This window comes from Suncus etruscus, chromosome 3 (assembly GCF_024139225.1).
Source record: "Suncus etruscus isolate mSunEtr1 chromosome 3, mSunEtr1.pri.cur, whole genome shotgun sequence".
Classification (NCBI taxonomy): Eukaryota; Metazoa; Chordata; class Mammalia; order Eulipotyphla; family Soricidae; genus Suncus; species Suncus etruscus.
This window is the reverse complement of record NC_064850.1, coordinates 12040410-12059839: the sequence shown is the minus strand read 5'-3', so window position 1 is coordinate 12059839 and position 19430 is coordinate 12040410. Positions and strand designations below refer to the sequence as shown.

Genomic DNA, 19430 nt, shown 5'->3' with positions numbered 1-19430 from the left:
TGGTAAATATAGAAGAAATCTCAGAAGAAAATTGATGAGTCTAGAGGCCAGAAAGATAGTATGGAGGTAGGGCATTTGCCTTTCATGCAGAAAGACGGTGGTTTGAATTCCAGCATCCCATATGGTCCCCTGAGCCTGCCAGGAGCAATTTCTGAGTGTAGAGCCAGGAGGAACCCCTGAGCGCTGCCGGGTGTGACCCAAATAAAAAAAAATAAAATAAAAAAAGAAGTGTAATGGTTTTTAAATGCTCATAAATTCTTAATATTTCTTTCAGTCTTTAGTCTCCCTTCCCTTTCCTTAAACATGAACTGAATTTAATGACTCACTTCTTTTTTTTTTTTTTTTTCAGTGTCTCAGATTAAATCCAGGGCTTCCTCATACAGCAAGGCAAGTGCTCTACTGCCAAGCTACATTCTGGGCCCAAATGATTCACTTTGAAGAAAAACAATTGGCAGAAGTAAATGGTGTCCAACTTCTAAAGCCAAATCATCAAAGGCATTGTCACTTCCAGCTCGCCTTCTTTAGGATCACTCAGCCTGCGTGCAGTGAAAAGACCCAAGAAGTCTGTGAAGTGCCTGTCTGGGACCACTATGACTGCCTGCCAACAACATGCCCAACTGTCAGTCACGGAAGAGACTCCCCCGGGAACAGGCCCATGGGCCCCCCAGGCTTCCTATCCTACATCCCTGGCCAATATCAACAAACTAAAACACTCCCAAAGCAACAGAAAAAGCAAGTGTTTATTATTATAAGACAATCAGTTTTGCATAATTTGCTATACAACATCTGCTAATACAAAAACTTATTACTTCCCTAGAACTAAATTTTATCTGCAATAGAAAGTGAAAATATTTCACTTTACTATTGTAATTTAAAAAGCTTCAAATTTGGGGCCGGAGAGATAGCATGGAGGTAAGGCGTTTGCCTTTCATGCAGGAGGTCATCGGTTCGAATCCCGGCGCCCCATATGGTCCTCTGTGCCTGCCAGGAGCAATTTCTGAGCCTGGAGCCAGAAATAACCCCTGAGCACTGCCGGGTGTGACCCAAAAACCACAAAAAAAAAAAAAAAAAAAAAAAAAAAAGCTTCAAATTTGGGCTTTCGAAAATACTAAGTAATTATAACATTTTTTTTTTTTTGAGGAGAGAATTTTTTTTGCCCCAGCAGTCCAACAGTGCTAATAACTTCCTCTTGTTTGTTTTTTTTTATTGAGGGTTTTTTTTTGTTGTTGTTTTTGGGTTTTGGTTTTTGGGCCACACCTGGTGGTGCTCAAGGGTTACTCCTGGCTTTGTGCTCAGAAATTGCTCCTGGCAGGCTCAGGGGACCATATGGAATACCAGGGATTGAACCCCAGTCCATCCCATTTCGGCCACGTGCAAGGCAAACAAACCCCTACTGCTGTGCTATCACTCTGGCCCCGAGGTAATGGTTTTTACCTACACTTTCCCCTGGCAAGAAGTCAGCAAATAAGATTTGGAAAAGTTTCTCTTTACCTCCGTGAGGGATCCACAAGCCACACCACCATGCAGGGCTTCATCCAAAGCAGAAAGAGTTGTCGGTAAGAATGCAGGTGAGAGAGCAGAGCTCTGTGTCTTTAGCTCATAAGCCTAAACAAGAAAAAGATTGTTTCTTTCCAACCTCCAAATCTATTCAAAAACATAGACCAACACCACCAGACCTCCAAGTTCAGTTGTGGAACCCATCCATCCTTTCCATCTTATTTGTCAGCAATTGTTCACTTGTGTGCCATAAGACTGTGCTAAATTATGGCAATAAAGACACTCTTAAAATTAAGAATATATTAGAGTTTATCCAAGAGGTTCACAAATTCTACCCAAACAACAACAAAAATAAAGATTACCTTTATTTTTCATGACCTTATCATGGTCAGCTACATTCTCATGATTAAAAAATTAACATCACCAATGAGCCAAAAGTGGCAAAATTTTTACATACATTCTCATTAAAGGTCTAACCTGGATGTAAGAATCAATTTGTTCTTGTTTTGGGGTCATACCCAGTGGTGCTCTGGTGTTACTTCTGGCTCTGTTCTGAAAAATTACTCCTAGCAGGCTCCCAGGACCATATAGGATGCCGGTGATTGAACTTGGATCAGCTAGCTGCATGTAAGGAAGATACCCTACCTGCTATGCTTTACTCTGGCCAAGAGAGAATCAATATTTTTGAGGTATACATCTCTATACTTCCTTTGGTCATGTCCCAGAAAAGGAAAAAGGTCTTAAATGTGACAAGCACTTCAAAATAAAATTATAACCAAATCATAGTGAAAAATACACATGTACCGTTTTCATACGTGGGGCACAGGCCCTGCTAACTACATGTAGAAGTTCACGGGCACCTTGATAACTAAGGCCAACCATCTTCATAAGTTCCAGAGGTGAAAGACAAAGAAAGTCCTAAAGAGAAGTAAAGAGAACATTGTGAGTATATATGTGCAACAAAGATACTGAAGTTGAAGAGAAAAATAATACTGTGCATGTATAGATAACAGTAAAATTTATTATAGAGCAAAAGCTTGTACATTTTCACCTAAAAATGTCTTAGCTGATAGAGAAAGGACAACTGTGCAATTAATTGTCTTACATCTATAACACCCCAGAGCAGCGGCTGACCCCATGTGTCTGTGATAATTATGCTAATACCGGAAAGAGTCTGGGCACAGGGCACAGTGACACAAGCAGTAGGGCGTTTGCCTTGCACACACTAACCTAGAAGGACCGCAGCTTGATCCCCCAGTATCCCATATGGTACCCCAAGCCAGGAGCGGTTTCTGAGTGCATATCCAACTTCTCTTGAATTCCAAATAAACATCACAAATGCACTTTACCTTATACTGTGAGAATGCTCTTCCCCGGAAATGCAAAAATACTGAATTTGGTTAAATGAAATCACATTTGGTACTGCAACCTAAGTACATTTGTTATATAAAATTAGTCTATGGGGGCTGGAGTGATAGTACATAAAATAGGGCATTTGCCTTACACACAGCAAACAAGATTTGATTTCTGTCACTCCATATGGTCCCTCAAATTCACCAGGAATAACCCCTGAGTACAATACCTGGATTAAGTCCTGGGAATTACAGGTGTGGAAACCCCCCCCCCAAAAAAAGAATCAGTCTATGGTAAGCAAAGGGTATAGCTTAAAGGGCTGGAGCATATGATTTGCATGTAAGAGACTAAGGTTCCAAACCTTGCCACCACATGTTCCACAATATGGAAAGACCACCCTATACCGAGAAAAAAAATAAATCATTCTATGAAAAGACACCATCATTCATCTTTGTACTGTTTCGGTTTGGGAGCCATACCCCACACTGCAGGGGAGAAAATAAGCCCCATGTGGTGCTTGGAAGCTACTCCCTATGGTGCCTAATGGATTATAGAATGCCTGGGAGGGAATCCGGATCTCCGCTATATACAGAATGTTCTCCAACCCTTGGAGCTATCTCCCCAGCCCTGTCATTTTTTTTTAAATAAAATTAAGTTTGTGTATTTATTTCAATGATTAGCTACTTAAATTACTAAGGTATGCAGAGAATTATTAATTTTAAGATTTTATTACATTGTATCTTGATTTTAATTAAGTAGAGCTTTTCCTAGAAAAACACTAAATAACCTTTTACCTGGCAGGTAACAATCTGATGTCTGCTTAGGCGATCACACATCTCTTGTGACAAACCCACTCGTCTTAATTTCTTGCTTCCCATGTCTCCAGATGCAGCAAAACAACAAATCCTTGTAAAAAAAAAATAGCATAAGCAATAATAAGCAAATGGGTTGTTCAAAAAGCGTACACAAAATATCTGTCATGTTTTCCCATGTGCAAAATGAAATATAATTTTACCGACAAAATTAAGAGGGCAGTAGAATCTTTCTAAGCATTTCAGTTAGAGGAGCAACTATCAAACAGACACACAGAAATATAAGGTGAGACCTGAATGAATGTGCACCTTAGACAATTATTTGACGTATGTTATAAGACCATACTAACAGTTCACATTTGCACCGTAACAAATTTTTGTTGTTCGTTTTGGGGTCATACTAGCAGTGTTTGAGCTTACTTCAGACTCTACACTCAGAATGGTGGATCTTGGGGCATCACTTATGGTACAGAGAATCAAACCCATTGATTACATATGAGGCAAGCACCCTACCCTCTGTACTATCACTTCAATCTGACACATTAAAGTTATTAATGGAGGGGCTGGAGTGTTAGCACAGAGGGTGTTTGCCTTGCAGAGTTTGTTCTCCAGCATCCATATGGACACTCGACCCCACCAAGAATGATTCCTGAGCACAGAACCAGGAGTGACCCCTGAGAACTGCCAGGTGTGGCCCAAAAAAAAAAAAACAAATTAAAAAAATGAATGGATTTATAAGCTTTACTTAGATTGCTGAGTAAACAGCAATCAAGGCATATTTCCAAACACCATTCCTAATAAGCCTTTATTTCACTGTAATTACAAATTGATTAACTGCCTATTACATGCTGGGTACTGTTCTAAAGCTTTACATACATTATATTTTATAACTTTAACAACCCTATAAGAAAGATTGGTTATTGGCCAATTTTATATGAAAGGTTATAGCTTGTCATCTGAAAAGGTAAATGGTTAAAAGGTTAAGAAGTCAACTCATGGCCAGAGATAGTACAGCAGGTAAGGCTCTTGCCTTGCATGAAGTTGGAGTATTCCGAGTTCTATCCCTGGCATCTCATATAGTTCCCAAAGTCCACCATGAGTAAGTAATTTCTGAGTGCAGAACAAGGACTAACCCCTGAGCATCATCGGAGGTGGCCCATAAACAAACAAGAAAGTGAAATTAACCCAGAAAAGGTAAAGAAGTTAAACCCAGAGTCTATTATGCCATACAAACTGTTATACTGTACAAAGCCATACAATTAACACACTACTTTTTCCTTTTCTATGAATCAGACAAAACTTCTGAATAATAAAATTTCATTTCAATGAAATTATTTTTATTATACTAGTTATTCACATGTCCACATGCAATTAAATATTATTGCTGCTGAATCTCACTAAAACTTCATGAAGCTTATGAAATATTTATCTTCAGAGTACTAGAGAGAATCCCTGTGATTCCCTTAATAATGCATGCAAAAGAGAAGCCATAGGACTTACAGAGAAGGCAACATTAATTCAGGAGAGAGCAGAGAAAGGAATCATTATGGGCCTGGGAGAATTCTCAAAGGACTAGATCAGGCAGGGCATGCTTTGCAAGGCAGGACACTGCAATTGGACCCCATATAGGCTCTCAGCACTGCCACAAGCAACACCTGATCCTCCAGCACAGCTGGATGTGGCCCAAAATCCAGATAATATGTATATATAACATGTCAGAGTATGCTTATGTCACCATCATTCAAATTTCTATTAAGATCTAAATGATGTCGATTAATTTTTTTTTTACCTTGGGCTGGAGTGATAATACAACAGGGAAGACACCTTGGTCAACCCTGGAGTTTATGTTCCCCTAAGTCCCACCAGGAATGATCCCTGAGCACAGAATCAGGAGTAAGCCCTGAGCACGGCTAGGTGTGGTTTCAAAAAAAATTTTTTTTAATTTTTATCTTTACCCTTTTTTTGGGATTTGTCTGTAGTGACTTTTTTTTGGACTATTCAGCTAGTGGCATCTGATATATTCCTGCTTTTATATATATATATATATATATATATATATATATATATATATATATATATATATATATATATATATATATACAGACCAACTGGTAGTAAACAATGGCACTGCTTACACTGATGAAGTTCATCAAAAAGGAGAATGGGGGGGAGCAGAGCGATGGCACAAGTGGTAGGGCATTTGCCTTGCATGCACTAACCTAGGACGGATCACGTGAATCCCCCAGCATCCCATATGGTCCCCCAAGCCAGGAGTGATTTCTGAGTGCATAGCCAGAAGTAACCCCTGAGCATCACTGGGTGTGGCCCACAAAAAAAATGGAGAGCAGGTCCCAAGATATAGTACAGAGGATAGGGCATTTGCCTTGCATGCAGCCAACCCCCCAGCATCCCATATGGTCCCCTGATTCCATCAGAAGTGATTCCAGAGTACAGAGCCAAGAGTAAGCCTTGAACATTGGTGGGGAAGGAAGGAAGGAAGGAAGGAAGGAAGGAAGGAAGGAAGGAAGGAAGGAAGGAAGGAAGGAAGGAAGGAAGGAAGGAAGGAGGGAGGGAGGGAGGGAGGGAGGGAGGGAGGGAGGGAGGGAGGGAGGGAGGGAAGAAAACAGTAAAGCCTGAACTTACAGGTCTTTGACAATCAAGTCTGCTCTCAGCCTTCGGGGCCACTCCTATCACTTGCCCAGAGAATTTCCAGTCTCTGGTGACCCCTCTGTACCCACACACTGAGTTCTAGTGTACAACTACAGCACATTCGCTCCTCTTTAGGACACCCAGTAAAAAGATGAGGTTTATATACAAATAATGGCAGCATGTGCAATAAGGATTATCACGGTGCTATGAAAGTAAAAAAGAAAGAAGCATCCAAGTGGCCTGCTAAAGAGAGATCAGTGCCAGGATCCTGCCACCAGAATTAACTTCCTTTAACATTGTTGAATCCTGTCTGCTTTCTTGAAAACCTCCCTAGGAACCATTAGATCAGAGGATAAATTCCACACTTGCTCAGATGGACCCAAAGACTATATAAATTGCCCCCCCCCACTCATCCATGGAAGCAAAGATTAGAACCCCAATCCCTGCCTTCCTGGTGAAAGGAATTCACCTCTCAATTCCCTTCTCTCCTGCAAATCACCCTGTAGAGCAAAACTGAGTCCAACTTCTACTTCATAGAATGGGTAGAAATGTGGATGGTACCTGGCTAACCATGAATTCATGCAACACAACAGCATTTGCTGCTTCCCCCAAGACCTGTTTGAGGGGAGGGGCCGGGTAGGTGGCGCTGGAGGTAAGGTGTCTGCCTTGCAAGCGCTAGCCAAGGAAGGACCGCGGTTCGATCCCCCGGCGTCCCATATGGTCCCCCCAAGCCAGGGGCGATTTCTGAGCACATAGCCAGGAGTAACCCCTGAGCGTCAAACGGGTGTGGCCCAAAAACCAAAAAAAAAAAAAAAAAAAAAAAAAAAAAAAGACCTGTTTGAGGGGCAAGTAGGGAGGATGGATGAGAGGGTAAGAATCACCCTAGTACCATACTTTCTTCCTCCCTCTACAAAGCCTTCAGTCACACCACTCTCTTCCTCTCTGGTGTTCTCCAATCCTATACACATTGTCCAATAATCCTATAAACGTGGTAGTTTGGCTTTTTTATTTCTGACTCTAGAAACTGCTCATCCTTCTGTGCAAGCATATGCAAGAAAAATTCAGCCCTAGAGAAGCCCTTCTGAGAAGATTCCAAGTCAGAGTGAGTCAAAAAAACAAAACAAAACTGTGAAATAACAATAATAGCTGATATTTCTTAGTTCTCCAGGATGCCCCCAAGTGGGAAGATGGCCATGAAGAGGAGAAAGCATCACCCCCAAAAATATGCAGTGAGCCCTCCTCCTGCACAGGCCCTGCAATGGTAGCTAGCCAGAGAACCCCAGATTTTTAAGGGGTGTTCCCTGCAACCCAGACTCACCATGCCCCCCAGATTACCAAAGCCCAAAGACCCTGGGAACGACCAGAAAATAGTGAGCGTACCCCCTTTACTCCCCCACAACTGGCCGCCTACATGAGACTTTGCAGCACGGGATCCAACTTTGAAACTGCAGCATCCAACTTTCAAAGTAGCCCCGCCCCTTGCACAGTTCCCCGCGGGAAGCCATGCAAAGCAACAATCGAGGCGCTGATTGGTCCGTCGTCTGCATGATTGTCCAATTAGAGATGGGGACAAACCTACGTGGACTCCGCTGTCTTCTGGGAATTGTAGTTCACTTTTTTTTCTTTTTCTTTTTCTTTTTTTGCCAGTCATTTTGGCCTTTGGCCCAGCAGGAGGGTTTCCAGGTAACGGGAAATGTCAGCTGATGGCCCAGAGATGGGGCAGAGGTCAGGAGTAATTTAGAGACCAGCTCTCAATGCATCTCAGGAACTGCATACTACATACTTCCCTAAACACCACCTAAACACCTAAACATCAAGAGTTTTCTTGAGAAATGCAAGATATATATGTCCCTAACATTCCCCGACATTCATGCCCCCCAAAATTCTATGGCGATTCCACGGAGTTCCAAGGTCTGAAGCACTTTAGTCCCAGATTCTATCCAGGCTACCTCATGGTTTTTCACACACACACACACACACACACACACACACACACACACACACACACACAGAAAATAAAGTCTGATGTTCTGGAGTAATATCATAAGAGTTCTATGAAGAAGTAAGAGAAACTTACTTCTGATGTTCTGGAGTAATATCATAAGAGTTCTATGAAGAAGTAAGAGAAACTTACTTCTGATGTTCTGGAGTAATATCATAAGAGTTCTATGAAGAAGTAAGAGAAACTTACTTGAACTAGAATCTGGGACCTGGTATGCAGAACTGAGCTGTGAGAGAGGACATTCTGGACAGAAAAGGGACAGTCTGGTGCAGAATAAGGTATAAGGGACACTGTATGAAACCTTATCAATGACAGTATTGTAAATCACAGCCCATAAAATACATTTTAATTTTTAAAACAGGAGAAACATCTGAAATTTTCCCTTGTCATTCCTTTTAATCACTAAACTTTAACATTCTTATTTAAGGATGAGAAATGTAGTTCACAGTCAAAGAAATAAAGTAAACCCTTAGGATAATACAAGCCCTTAGGGAACTTGCCTTACACACAAACCATTCGATCCCCAGCATCCCATCTGGTTTCTGAGTTGTTTGGGTCATGATGATTGCTCAGGGACCATGCAGCATCACAGATCAAACCTGGTCTCCTGCAAGCAAAACAGGTACTTACTGCATTGAGCAATTTCTTAGATGCCTGTTGTTTTTTATTTGAGGGCCACTCCCAGATCCTTTCTTGCTACCTCCAGCATGTGAAGCATGTACACCATAGCTATCTCTCTCTCTCTCCAAAACGACCCCTAATCACCAAGAATCCTCATTAATCCAGAGAATTATGTTGGTTTTCTAGGAACCTGTTGGTTTTCTAGGAACCCATGAGGACCCACTTATAGAAAAGCTTTTTGATGAGTACATTTTGTTCGTTTTGATTTGCCTTTTTTCAAAGTCTCTTGGTGATGATACTTTGACCTATTCTAAATACAATTGCTCACATTGGAAGCACATGATGGGGAAACATGAGAGTCAGCAATAGCGAGAGTGCAAAGAATAACAAACAGAAAATTGGTTGCTGAAGAAACCTAATCTTTAAACTGTTACTTTAAGGAGCTGGAGATATAGAAAAACAGCTAAGGGGGCCCGGAGAGATAGCACAGCGGTGTTTGCCTTGCAAGCAGCCGATCCAGGACCAAAGGTGGTTGGCTCGAATCCCGGTGTTCCCACATGGTCCCCCGTGCCTGCCAGGAGCTATTTCTGAGCAGACAGCCAGCAGTAAGCCCTGAGCACCGCCGGGTGTGGCCCAAAAATCAAAAAAAGAAAGAAGAAAGAAAGAAAGAAAGAAAGAAAGAAAGAAAGAAGAAAGAAAGAAAGAAAGAAAGAAAGAAAGAAAGAAAGAAAGAAAGAAAGAAAGAAAGAAAGAAAGAGAGAGAGAGAGAGAGAGAGAGAGAGAGAGAGAGAGAGAGAAAGAAAGAAAGAAAGAAAGAAAGAAAGAAAGAAAGAAAGAAAGAAAGAAAGAAAGAAAGAAAGAAAGAAGAAAAGCAGCTAAGGAACTTACCTTAAATTCAGTACTTATGAAATACTTATTTGATTTTTTTTTTTGATTTTGGTTTTTGGGCCACACCCGTTTGACACTCAGGGGTTACTCCTGGCTATGCGCTCAGAAATCGCCCCTGGCTTGAGGGGACCATATGGAACGCGGGGGGGGGGGGGTGGGTGGTCGAATCGCGGTCCGTCCTACGCTAGCGCTTGCAAGGCAGACAACTTACCTCTAGCGCCACCTTCCTGGCCCCTACTTATTTGATTTCTAAGTAGAACTTTTCTTACCGTCTAATTGCTGGCTGTTGGTAAAATAGGCAAATAAGTTAAAGGAGTTTAGCAGCGGGAAACAGGAATTCAGGAGTCACAGAGATAGTACAGAAGGTAGGGTCCCTGCTTGCTTTGCACTTGGCAACCCAGATCCAATCCTGGGTACCTAATATGATTCCCTTATTGAGGGGAAGGTGGAGCCTTCCACACTGCCAGGAGTAACCCTTGAGCACTACCTAGTGTGGCCACAAAAAAAAAAAAAAAAAACAACAGAAACAAAAACAAAAAAAAAAACAAGCATACAAACAAGAAGTAATAGAAGATCCATCCTCCTTGCTCTGGGTTTTCCTGTGTGTGGCAAAGCAGTCAATACTTGACACCTAGTAAGCCATTGATTTTAAGTACTACAGGATAACAAAATAAAATAAACCAACAAATAAACAAACATAAATATAATAAATATAAATATATAAATGCTACAGGGTAAAAAGAAAAGGGGGAGGTGGAACATTCAAAGAAATTAGCTTCTCTTGCCATCTAATTCTGAGCTGATGATGTTGAGTGGATTTGAGAATCCTGATCCTTTCCCCAGCTCCCTGGCTACTACCCCTAGCTGTCGCCAGGCTAAGAAAATGGCCTCATATGCCCCAAACAAACATGGCGCCGTATTTGCATTTTTCTCTCCAGCTAGCCAATAGGAATCTCCGTTCTCTGTAGCCACGCCCTCTTTCCCTGGCTCCACGCAAATGGGATCTGTCACCTGACAGGGCCTCAAATATGGCCGCGCTGGAAACCCTCTTCCTTGGGGCGCCCAGAGCAGGTGAGTGGAAAGCCTGGGGTGCCCCCCAAGGCCTGGTGCCCCCGCACCCTCAGTCTCATCGCCTTGCGGTGGTGACACTGATCCGTCTGCTCACTTCTGATTCTTGATCTTTAAGACAAGGCTTTGCCTAGGAAGGTGTCTGCTGACTTTCTGATCCTTGAAAGGAGACCACCTGGTGATTTGGAGTCTTAAAGTTTAGAAGAGGTGAAGGAAGTAGAATTTGGGGTCCCTGATCCGAACTAATGAGATCATGGATAGGAATAGGACATATTGGGTACTGGCAGAGATTTCTCTTGAGGGTAATGTGGAAGTTCTCACAGAGACAGCAATACTTGTCAAATCAGATTTTATTATGATCACTGAGAAAAGGAAGTTCTCTTTGCCCAATCTGGCTTTTTTTTTAGTTGGCTCATTTGTCTAAATAGAGCTGCTTCTGTTTGTTTTTGTTTTTGTTTTCTAGGAGGTACTACACAAATGACACCATTGAGAAAGTGTTCTATTTAATTCATCTCTTCCTATTATCCCTGCACTTTTGTGCTGGGGAAAAAAATATGAATCATCCTTTTGGAAAAGAAGAAACTGCTTCCCAGCAGCAACTATTTGAATTTTTCTGTGAGTGTCTGCGTAGAGGAGACTGGGATTTGGCGCAGGCATGCGTTCCACAACTACAGGAGGCACATGGGAATATCCCAAAGAAGGTGGAGGACCTGCTGCTGGCTCTGGTGGTGTGTCCAAATGAGCTGAGGTAAGGGATTTCTCTTTCTGTCCGGCAGTCGCACAACAGATTACTTTCAATGTCTGGGTTCTACTCTTTTATATATTCTGAATAATTTGTAGAATTAGGTTTTTACTTGCCCTGTGTTGTCTCTATTGATATTGTTTATTAATTAATCAATCAATATTAGATTATTATCCAGAGCTGCATTTTAAGTCTAACCTTCAAAGTATGTCTGAAACCATTTCTATATTAAAGTGATTGATGAAACAAACTATTGAAGAGCTATTTCTTTTTTTTTTTTTTTTTTTTTTGTGGTTTTTGGGTCACTCCCGGCAGTGCTCAGGGGTTACTCCTGGCTTCATGCTCAGAAATTGCTCCTGGCAGGCACGGGGGACCATATGGGACGCCGGGATTTGAACCGATGACCTTCTGCATGAAAGGCAAACGCCTTACCTCCATGCTATCTCTCCGGCCCCTGAAGAGCTATTTCTTTGTCTCAAAAAATATATATATCCTTTCTTGCTTATGAAACTAAACATATGATTGCGTCTTTAACAAAGACTAGAGGATGTTAAATCCCTGAAAACTTCATTTTGGAGTAATTGTAGGACAATAAGAGGGACAAGAAATGGGGACCAGAGCATCAGTACAGCAGGTAATGTGCTTGCCTTGATACATGTCTCACCTGGATTCAATTCCTGAGCCCTGTCAGGAGTAAGCCTTGAGCACCTCTGGACATTGCCAAAATCCCCCAGAGAAGGTGTAAGCATGTAGCTGATTCCAATTTGATCCTAGCACCACATGTTCCCCAGCACCACTGGGAGCAAGTTGATAATAGCCTCTAAGCACTGCTGGATGTAACTCACACTCCCCAAAAAAGTATACCATAATACACAGAGTACCCCTTTTCTCAGATTGCCCATTGTGAGATATCATGTGCCCATAATATAATACTGAACCTGTGATACTTTACTATTTAGGTAGTAGATTTTAGTTTTAGCTGTAGGTTTTTAAAGTCTGCATTTATTTTTGTATATACAGATTTTACAATTTAATCCACATACAGATTCATGAAACTACCACATAATTATGATACAAAATTATTACGTAATCACAAAATAATATTTTTTCACTGAAGCTAATTCTTTTGTTTTATTCTTTCTTATCCCCTGACAACTGTTCTCTACTTAAATTTTTATTAAGGTTTTCCTGTCAGTGCTATTATTAAGAAATTAAAGTATACTGCTCACTTGATCCCTTCATTTTTCTTACTCTAGCAGTTACATATACTGTTTATATACTATACTAGCACATATAGAGTGCTATCATTCTTTTCTTTATCTTTTTTCCTTAGTTTGGTTCTAGCAGGCCAGAGCAGAAGTACAGAGGTAGGACAAATACCTGTAACCCTATTTTTTTTTAATTTTTTGGTTTTTGAGACTTATCCAGAAGTGCCTAGGACTTACTTCTGATCCTGTGCTCAGGACACCACATATGGTACCAGGGATCAAGCCTGGGTCAGCTGCGTGCAAGATAAGTGCACCTTATCTACTGCCCTATCTCTCCTTACCCAGAATTGCTATGGGGTTACTCCTGGCTCCGTGCTTAGGAACTACTCCTGTCAGGCACGAAGGACCATATGGAGTGCCAGGAATTGAATCATCCATGTGCAAGGCAAACACCCTACCCGCTATGCTATCACTCCAGCCCCTGTAATCCTTTTTTTTAATTAGTTTTATTTTTTTTGGTTTTGGGGGCCACACCCAGTGATGCTCAGGAGTTACTCCTGGCTATGTGCTCAATCCTGACTTGGGGGACCATATGGGACGCCGGGGGATCGAATCGCAGTCCATCCGAGTCTAGTGTCGGCAAGGCAGACACCTTACCGATTTGTGCCACCACTATGGCCCCTGTAATCCTATTTTTAACATACTAATAAACATTAAAACTTCTGTGAATTCTATTTTCTTTTAAATTACTTGATTTTGGAGGAACACAGTGATAAGGTGTGGCACATAAACAAAAACAAACAAAAAACTACTCGATTTAGGTTCTGTGTTTAAGAATATACATTAAATACCTTTGAATGATCATGTTGTCTATGTAGGACTCTTATTATTTTTTTTGTCTTTACTTAAAAATGATCAAATATGAGCTAGAGTGGTAGTATAGAGGTCTAAGGTGCTTGCCTTGCATGTGACCAACCCTGATTCAATCCAGAACCAGATACAGTCCCATGAGCACTTCCAGGGAAAGATACCTGACCTCAGAGCCAGGAGTAAGCCTTGAGCACTGCTGCATGTAGCCCCAGTCCTTCCCCCCCACCCCCCAAAAAAGAAAAAAATTATGGAAGACTAGATAGGGAGAACATAAGGAATAGCAGTTTTATTTTTATGAAAGTTGCTAACTTTGGCTCTCAATACTGATCTGTCATGTATATTTGAAAATGTCTCAGAACAGCAACTTGCCTTGTTCAGGTTTAAATAGTGAAGTCCAAATAATTTTTCTTTTCTTTTCTTTTTTGTTTGTGTTTGGGCTACACTTGGTGGCGCTTAGAACTTTTTTTGTTTGTTTGTTTTTTTTGGTTTTTGGGCCACACCTGGCAGTGCTCAGGGCTTACTCCTGGCTGTCTGCTCAGAAATAGCTCCTGGCAGGCACGGAGGACCATATGGGACACCGGGATTCGAACCAACCACCTTTGGTCCTGGATCAGCTGCTTGCAAGGCAAACGCCGATGTGCTATCTCTCCGGGCCCGGTGCTTAGAGCTTATACCTAGTTTGTGCTCAGGAATCAACTGGTGATGCTTGGAGCACCAAATGCAATGCCAGGGATTGAACTGGGTAGGCCACTTGCAAGAATCTTGCTGTACTATCTTTCCAGCCCTTCAGATATAAGTCTTGGATCACAAAAAAGGAAGGAAAGACAATTTTTTTTTTTTTTTTTGGTTTTTGGGCCACACCCAGTAACGCTCAGGGGTTACTCCTGGCTATGTGCTCAGAAGTTGCTCCTGGCTTGGGGGACCATATAGGACACCGGGGGATCGAACCGCGGTCCGTCCAAGGTTAGCGCAGGCAAGGCAGGCACCTTACCTTTAGCGCCACCGCCCGGCCCCCCTGGAAAGACAATTTTTTAAAATAAATTATTTCTTTTCACTTTTTTCAGATGTGGACAAGACTTGAATCCTCAAAGACTAGCTTGGATCTGGCTTCTTGTACTGGAAAAATGGTTGGCTCGAGAAAAGGCAAGTAGGTTTATAGTTCAAATTTTCTCTAGAAAGTGAAAAGAAATTATAAGTAATTATAAGAAATCCTTTCTATTACAGGCTTTGGATGTGGTTTGCCCTAAAAATAATAAAAAAAAAATATCCTATTTTGAAATTATCTCTAATTGGTCTAATTTTATTCCTTATGTCCTTTAGTAATTTTGTCTTTAGTTTTAGTTTTCATGTTTCCTCACCCTTCTTTGAGATTGTGAACCTCTCAAGTTGTGCTTAGAAGCCCAGAGGCCAGCCTTAGCAATACCTGGCCCTGCTTTGCAGGCCCAATGGTCAGTACTTTGACCACTGATGAGATGCTGCTCAGGTCTAGGATACTGCGGGCCACCAGGCTATTCTCCAGCAGTGCTGGAGCAAGGAGACCATATGGTTGAACTTGGGGCCTAGCACAGGCCAGGTATGCCTCAAGTACTTTAAACTATCTCCCTGGACCCTTCTTCACATGGCTGCCAAAGAATAACTGGACCAGAGCGATAGGGCAACAAGTAGGGCATTTGCCTTGCATGCAGCCAACCCAGGTTCAATCTCCAACATCCCACTCAAGCCTGCCAGGAGTAACTTCTGAGTGCAGAGCCAGGAATAACCTCTGAGCAACACTGGGTGTGACACAAAAATAAATAACATCAACAAATAAACAATAAACAATAAACAACAACAAAAATAGCACATTACTACTAAAAAAATAGAGCTACTAAAAAATTAACTGATTCAGCCAGTTATCTAGAAAAGACAAATGAGAAACCCACAAAAGAGGGAAGAAAGAAAAAGAATTTGAAAAAGAATCAGCCACAGGAGAATTAAGACTGTAGGACTGGAGAGGTAGCTCAGGTAGAGCAAAGCCCTTGAGTAAACAAGCCTGAGTTCAGTCTCCCTGAGCACTACCAGGGAGGTCCCAAAACAAATAATTTGCTATAATCTTAGATCTAAAAAGAAAATACTCATTAAAATACTACTGTCTCCAAAGAGAGGGGAGAGGGTGAATTCCTTTTACTAATAATCTTTTCAGTGCAAACATGGAATTTGTTAAACCAGATGAACATTCCCCTCTGTAGAGCTTATTTCTTACATTATTGCATTATTCCTTATTTCCTTTTTCTGTTTTGTTTTGGTTTTTGTTTTTTTTGGATCACACCTAGCATCGCTCAGGGGTTACTTCTGGCTCTGTGCTCAGAAGTCACTCCTGGCAGGCATGGGGAACCATATGGGATGCCAAGATCCAAACCACCTTCTATTTGAATCAGCTGCGTGCAAGGCAAATGCCCTACCACTGTGCTTATCTCTCTGGCCCTACTTCTTATTTTCTTGCTTAACCAAATCACCTGGTAAATTTTACTTCTCTGCCTCCTTAATCTAAGAGTTGTTCTTGTTTTTACCAGCATCATTTGGTTCTTAAAACTTCATTGCCTTAGTTATTTAAACAGTACAAGGAGGGGTCAGAGCAATAGCACAGTGGTAGGGAGTTTGCCTTGCATGCAGCCAACCTGGTTCAATTCCTGACATCCCTTATGGTACCCGGAGCTTGCCAGGAGCAACTTCTGAGCTCAGAGCCAGGAGTAACCCCTGAGCACCACTGGGTGTGGCCCAAAACAAACAAACAAAAAGTACAGGGAATTTTTAGATCTTAAGCCAAGACCTAGAAGAATTTTAGATTCTACAAGTACCAAAATTTTCAATGTATTTTGGGAATACAACTGCAATCCCGCATTATCCTTTAGTGTCCTTCCTCTTCTGGGGACTTGCTGGCTACCTGTTTTTTTTTTTTTCCCAGACTCTTAACTTTCTGCCAAAAGCTTCCTTTTTAATGACTAGATCTATCTTAATGTGTATCAGCAGAGTTCAGAGACTTACAGTTCTCTAAAACTTCTAACGTGAGGCTTCATAAACATTTCCCACTCGAATCTTTCTCACTCAGAAGATGTGTGAGTGTTGCTAGAAATATATCACGTTCATTTTACATTTGATTCATTATACATTTGATTTTGGTCATTGCACATTCAGGAAACTTCTGCTGTTGCCAAAACTTCTGTGACTCATATTCAGTTATGTAATCCAAAGTTTAAGATGCTGGTGTTTAATAAAGGAAAATTTCAAATTCTTCCCTTAGCTACAATATGGTAGTGGTTAATAAATAAAAGTATAGTTGATTCTAAACTAACCAGGCTGCTATTAAGATGACATGATAAGTGAAAAATTCAGTGCCTGGAAAGATGATTAGATTTTGCTAGGTCTACAAAAAAGGGGACATGGAGAGATGATACAGGGATTAAGGCTTATGTTTTGCATGCAACCAACTCTAGTTTGATTCCACTAGCTGCAGCCATAAGACTCCTGGATACTCTCTGAGTAACTGAGATAATTCTCAACACTACAGGGCCCAAGCAACATTGAATCTTGGCACTCTCACATTGAATCACTGGCTGGTTTAGCCAAGGATTGCTGGGAGAAATCTCCAGGCTTGGGAACCACATCCCTTTCTCATCCTCTCTCCCAAAAAAATAGATCTGTAAAAATAGTTCAAAGCCTGGAACACATGCCAGGCATGCTTGAGGCCCAGCCCAGGTTCAATTCCCACTACCACATGGTCCCTTCAAGAAAGAGGAGTGACTCCTAGGCCCTTGAACACATCAGGAAGGCCAAATACTTTTTGTTTTGCTTTTTGGGCCACACATGGTGATACTCAGAGGTTACTCCTGGCTATGTGCTCAGAAATTGCTCCTGGCTTTAGGGGACCCTATGGGATGCCAGGGATCAAACCCAGGTCCATCCTGGGTCAGCTGTGTGCAAGGCAAACACCCTACCACTGTTCTATTGCTCCGGCCCCAAAACCAAACACTTTTAAAAAAATAAGAAGAAAAATTGTTTAGTATGTGTGCATTTGCATGTAGAAGATGGTCCTAAAGCTCTTCGTTCACTGAACTAAAGAATGTATTCTGTAGTGAAAAGATTGGAGATTGAGGCAAGTTGTTTTCCTTTGCATACTTATATCTCATGCTTCTACATTGGACATGCTTTACCTTTACTTTTTTTCCTGTTCTTATGGTAAGAAAATTTATTCTTATAAACACTGAGCAAATTCATACCTGCCTTAGGAATTTTAATCATTTACGACCCTGTGTTTATGACCTTTCATTTGCACATTTTTATTTGTACTTTCATTGTCACATAAATATAAGTCCTTGGAATTTTAGATTAAAGGCCTAAAATCTTAGGTAGACTTTGTTCTTTTATTAAGAGCCTGCTCTTTGTACCTCTTAGGTATTCTTTCTATAGTGGAAGCACTAACTTGCATTAACTTGCAGCTTTCTAGCATGTGTTTTCCCCACCAACGTTCTGTAGGTGGAGTGAAAAGAAGATGGCAGGATTTGGGGCATGCTAAATTGTGTTAGCTTTTGATGTGATGAATGGGACATAAGTGATGTGTGATCTTGTACTGTAAAACTCATGTGCAAACACGCCATTTTCAGGTAATCTAACATGTGCTTCTGGCCTTAAGTTAGATCATTATCCCTCTCTTTCTGTCTCTCTGTTTTTCTCTTCTCTCTCTTAGTCATTTTTAGGTTTTGAGATATACTAAGGGTTATACCTTGCATGGTGCCCAGACACACATGCATTTTGGGAATCAAAATGCAGACCTCCATGTAAAGCATGCAGTCCAATCCTTTGAGTAATCTACCTAGCCCTAAATTAGATCTTTCAGTGAGACTCAGCTTCTGGATTTAACTAGATACATGATTTACAGGTTTCTCTACTGTAAAGAAAGGTTTGTCCATATTTGTACTGGACTTCATTCCAGTTTGTATTTGTGTTTGGAGATAGACTATAAAATTTGGCTTCCAAGACCAGACAAAGGGAAGTTACTGTGAAACAACCAAAACACAAAATTTTCTCTCACCTTATACTGTTGTCTTTTCTGATAGTATGTCTTATTAGCCACATTGCAATCACTTTTTCTTTTCTTTCTTTTTTTTTTTTTTTGGTGGGAAGGAGAGGAGGCACTAGACTCAGAGGTGTTAGGACTTACTCCTGATTCTGTGCTGAAAAATCACTTCTGATAGGGCCTGGAGGGGCCTCCGATATATTGGTAATAGGTGGGGAGTGGTATAGCTATGTATCTAATTTTGGGGCCACACCTGGCAGTGCTCAGGCCTTACTCCTTGCTCTACACTCAGTGATCACTCCTGGTGGGGCTCAGTGAACTATATGTGGTACTAGGGAATGAACCTGGGATGGCTACATGCAGGTACATGCACTAGCTGCTATACTATTACTCTAACCCTTTTACTTTCTGTTAATAAAGAAAAATACCCGAGAGCCTGGGAGATGATTCAAGTGGTCTGGTATCTGCCTAGCATTGAAACCCTGGATTCAATTCCTACTACAACATGCCCCCCCCCAAGAACCAATGGGTGCGGCCCTGGTACACATTCCCCAAAACTTCTTCGAGATAGTACAGTGAATAGGGCGCTTGTCTTGCATGTGGTTGACCCGGATTCCATCCCTGGCATCTTATATGGTCTCCTGAGCCTGCCAAGAGTGATTCCTGA

The 19430-nt window shown here is 41.4% G+C and overlaps 2 protein-coding genes across 2 annotated transcripts in view; one reads left to right on the top strand and one right to left on the bottom strand.

The window, feature by feature from the left end:
- RAD51B (RAD51 paralog B) overlaps positions 1 to 3751 on the bottom strand; it is a 632113-nt gene extending 628362 nt beyond the window's left edge. Inside the window, exons 1-3 of the mRNA XM_049770452.1 lie at positions 3645 to 3751; positions 2302 to 2415; positions 1492 to 1605 (exon numbers count right to left, since the gene is read on the bottom strand). Of these exons, the coding sequence (XP_049626409.1) occupies positions 1492 to 1605; positions 2302 to 2415; positions 3645 to 3728 (312 nt within the window). The 5' untranslated portion in view covers positions 3729 to 3751. The remainder of the gene's footprint in view (positions 1 to 1491; positions 1606 to 2301; positions 2416 to 3644) is intronic.
- Positions 3752 to 10865: 7114 nt separating this feature from the next.
- Positions 10866 to 19430, top strand: part of ZFYVE26 (zinc finger FYVE-type containing 26) — an 88860-nt gene continuing 80295 nt past the window's right edge. The window contains exons 1-3 of the mRNA XM_049770531.1: positions 10866 to 10893; positions 11354 to 11638; positions 14775 to 14853. Coding sequence (XP_049626488.1) covers positions 11445 to 11638; positions 14775 to 14853 — 273 coding nt within the window. The 5' untranslated portion in view covers positions 10866 to 10893; positions 11354 to 11444. The remainder of the gene's footprint in view (positions 10894 to 11353; positions 11639 to 14774; positions 14854 to 19430) is intronic.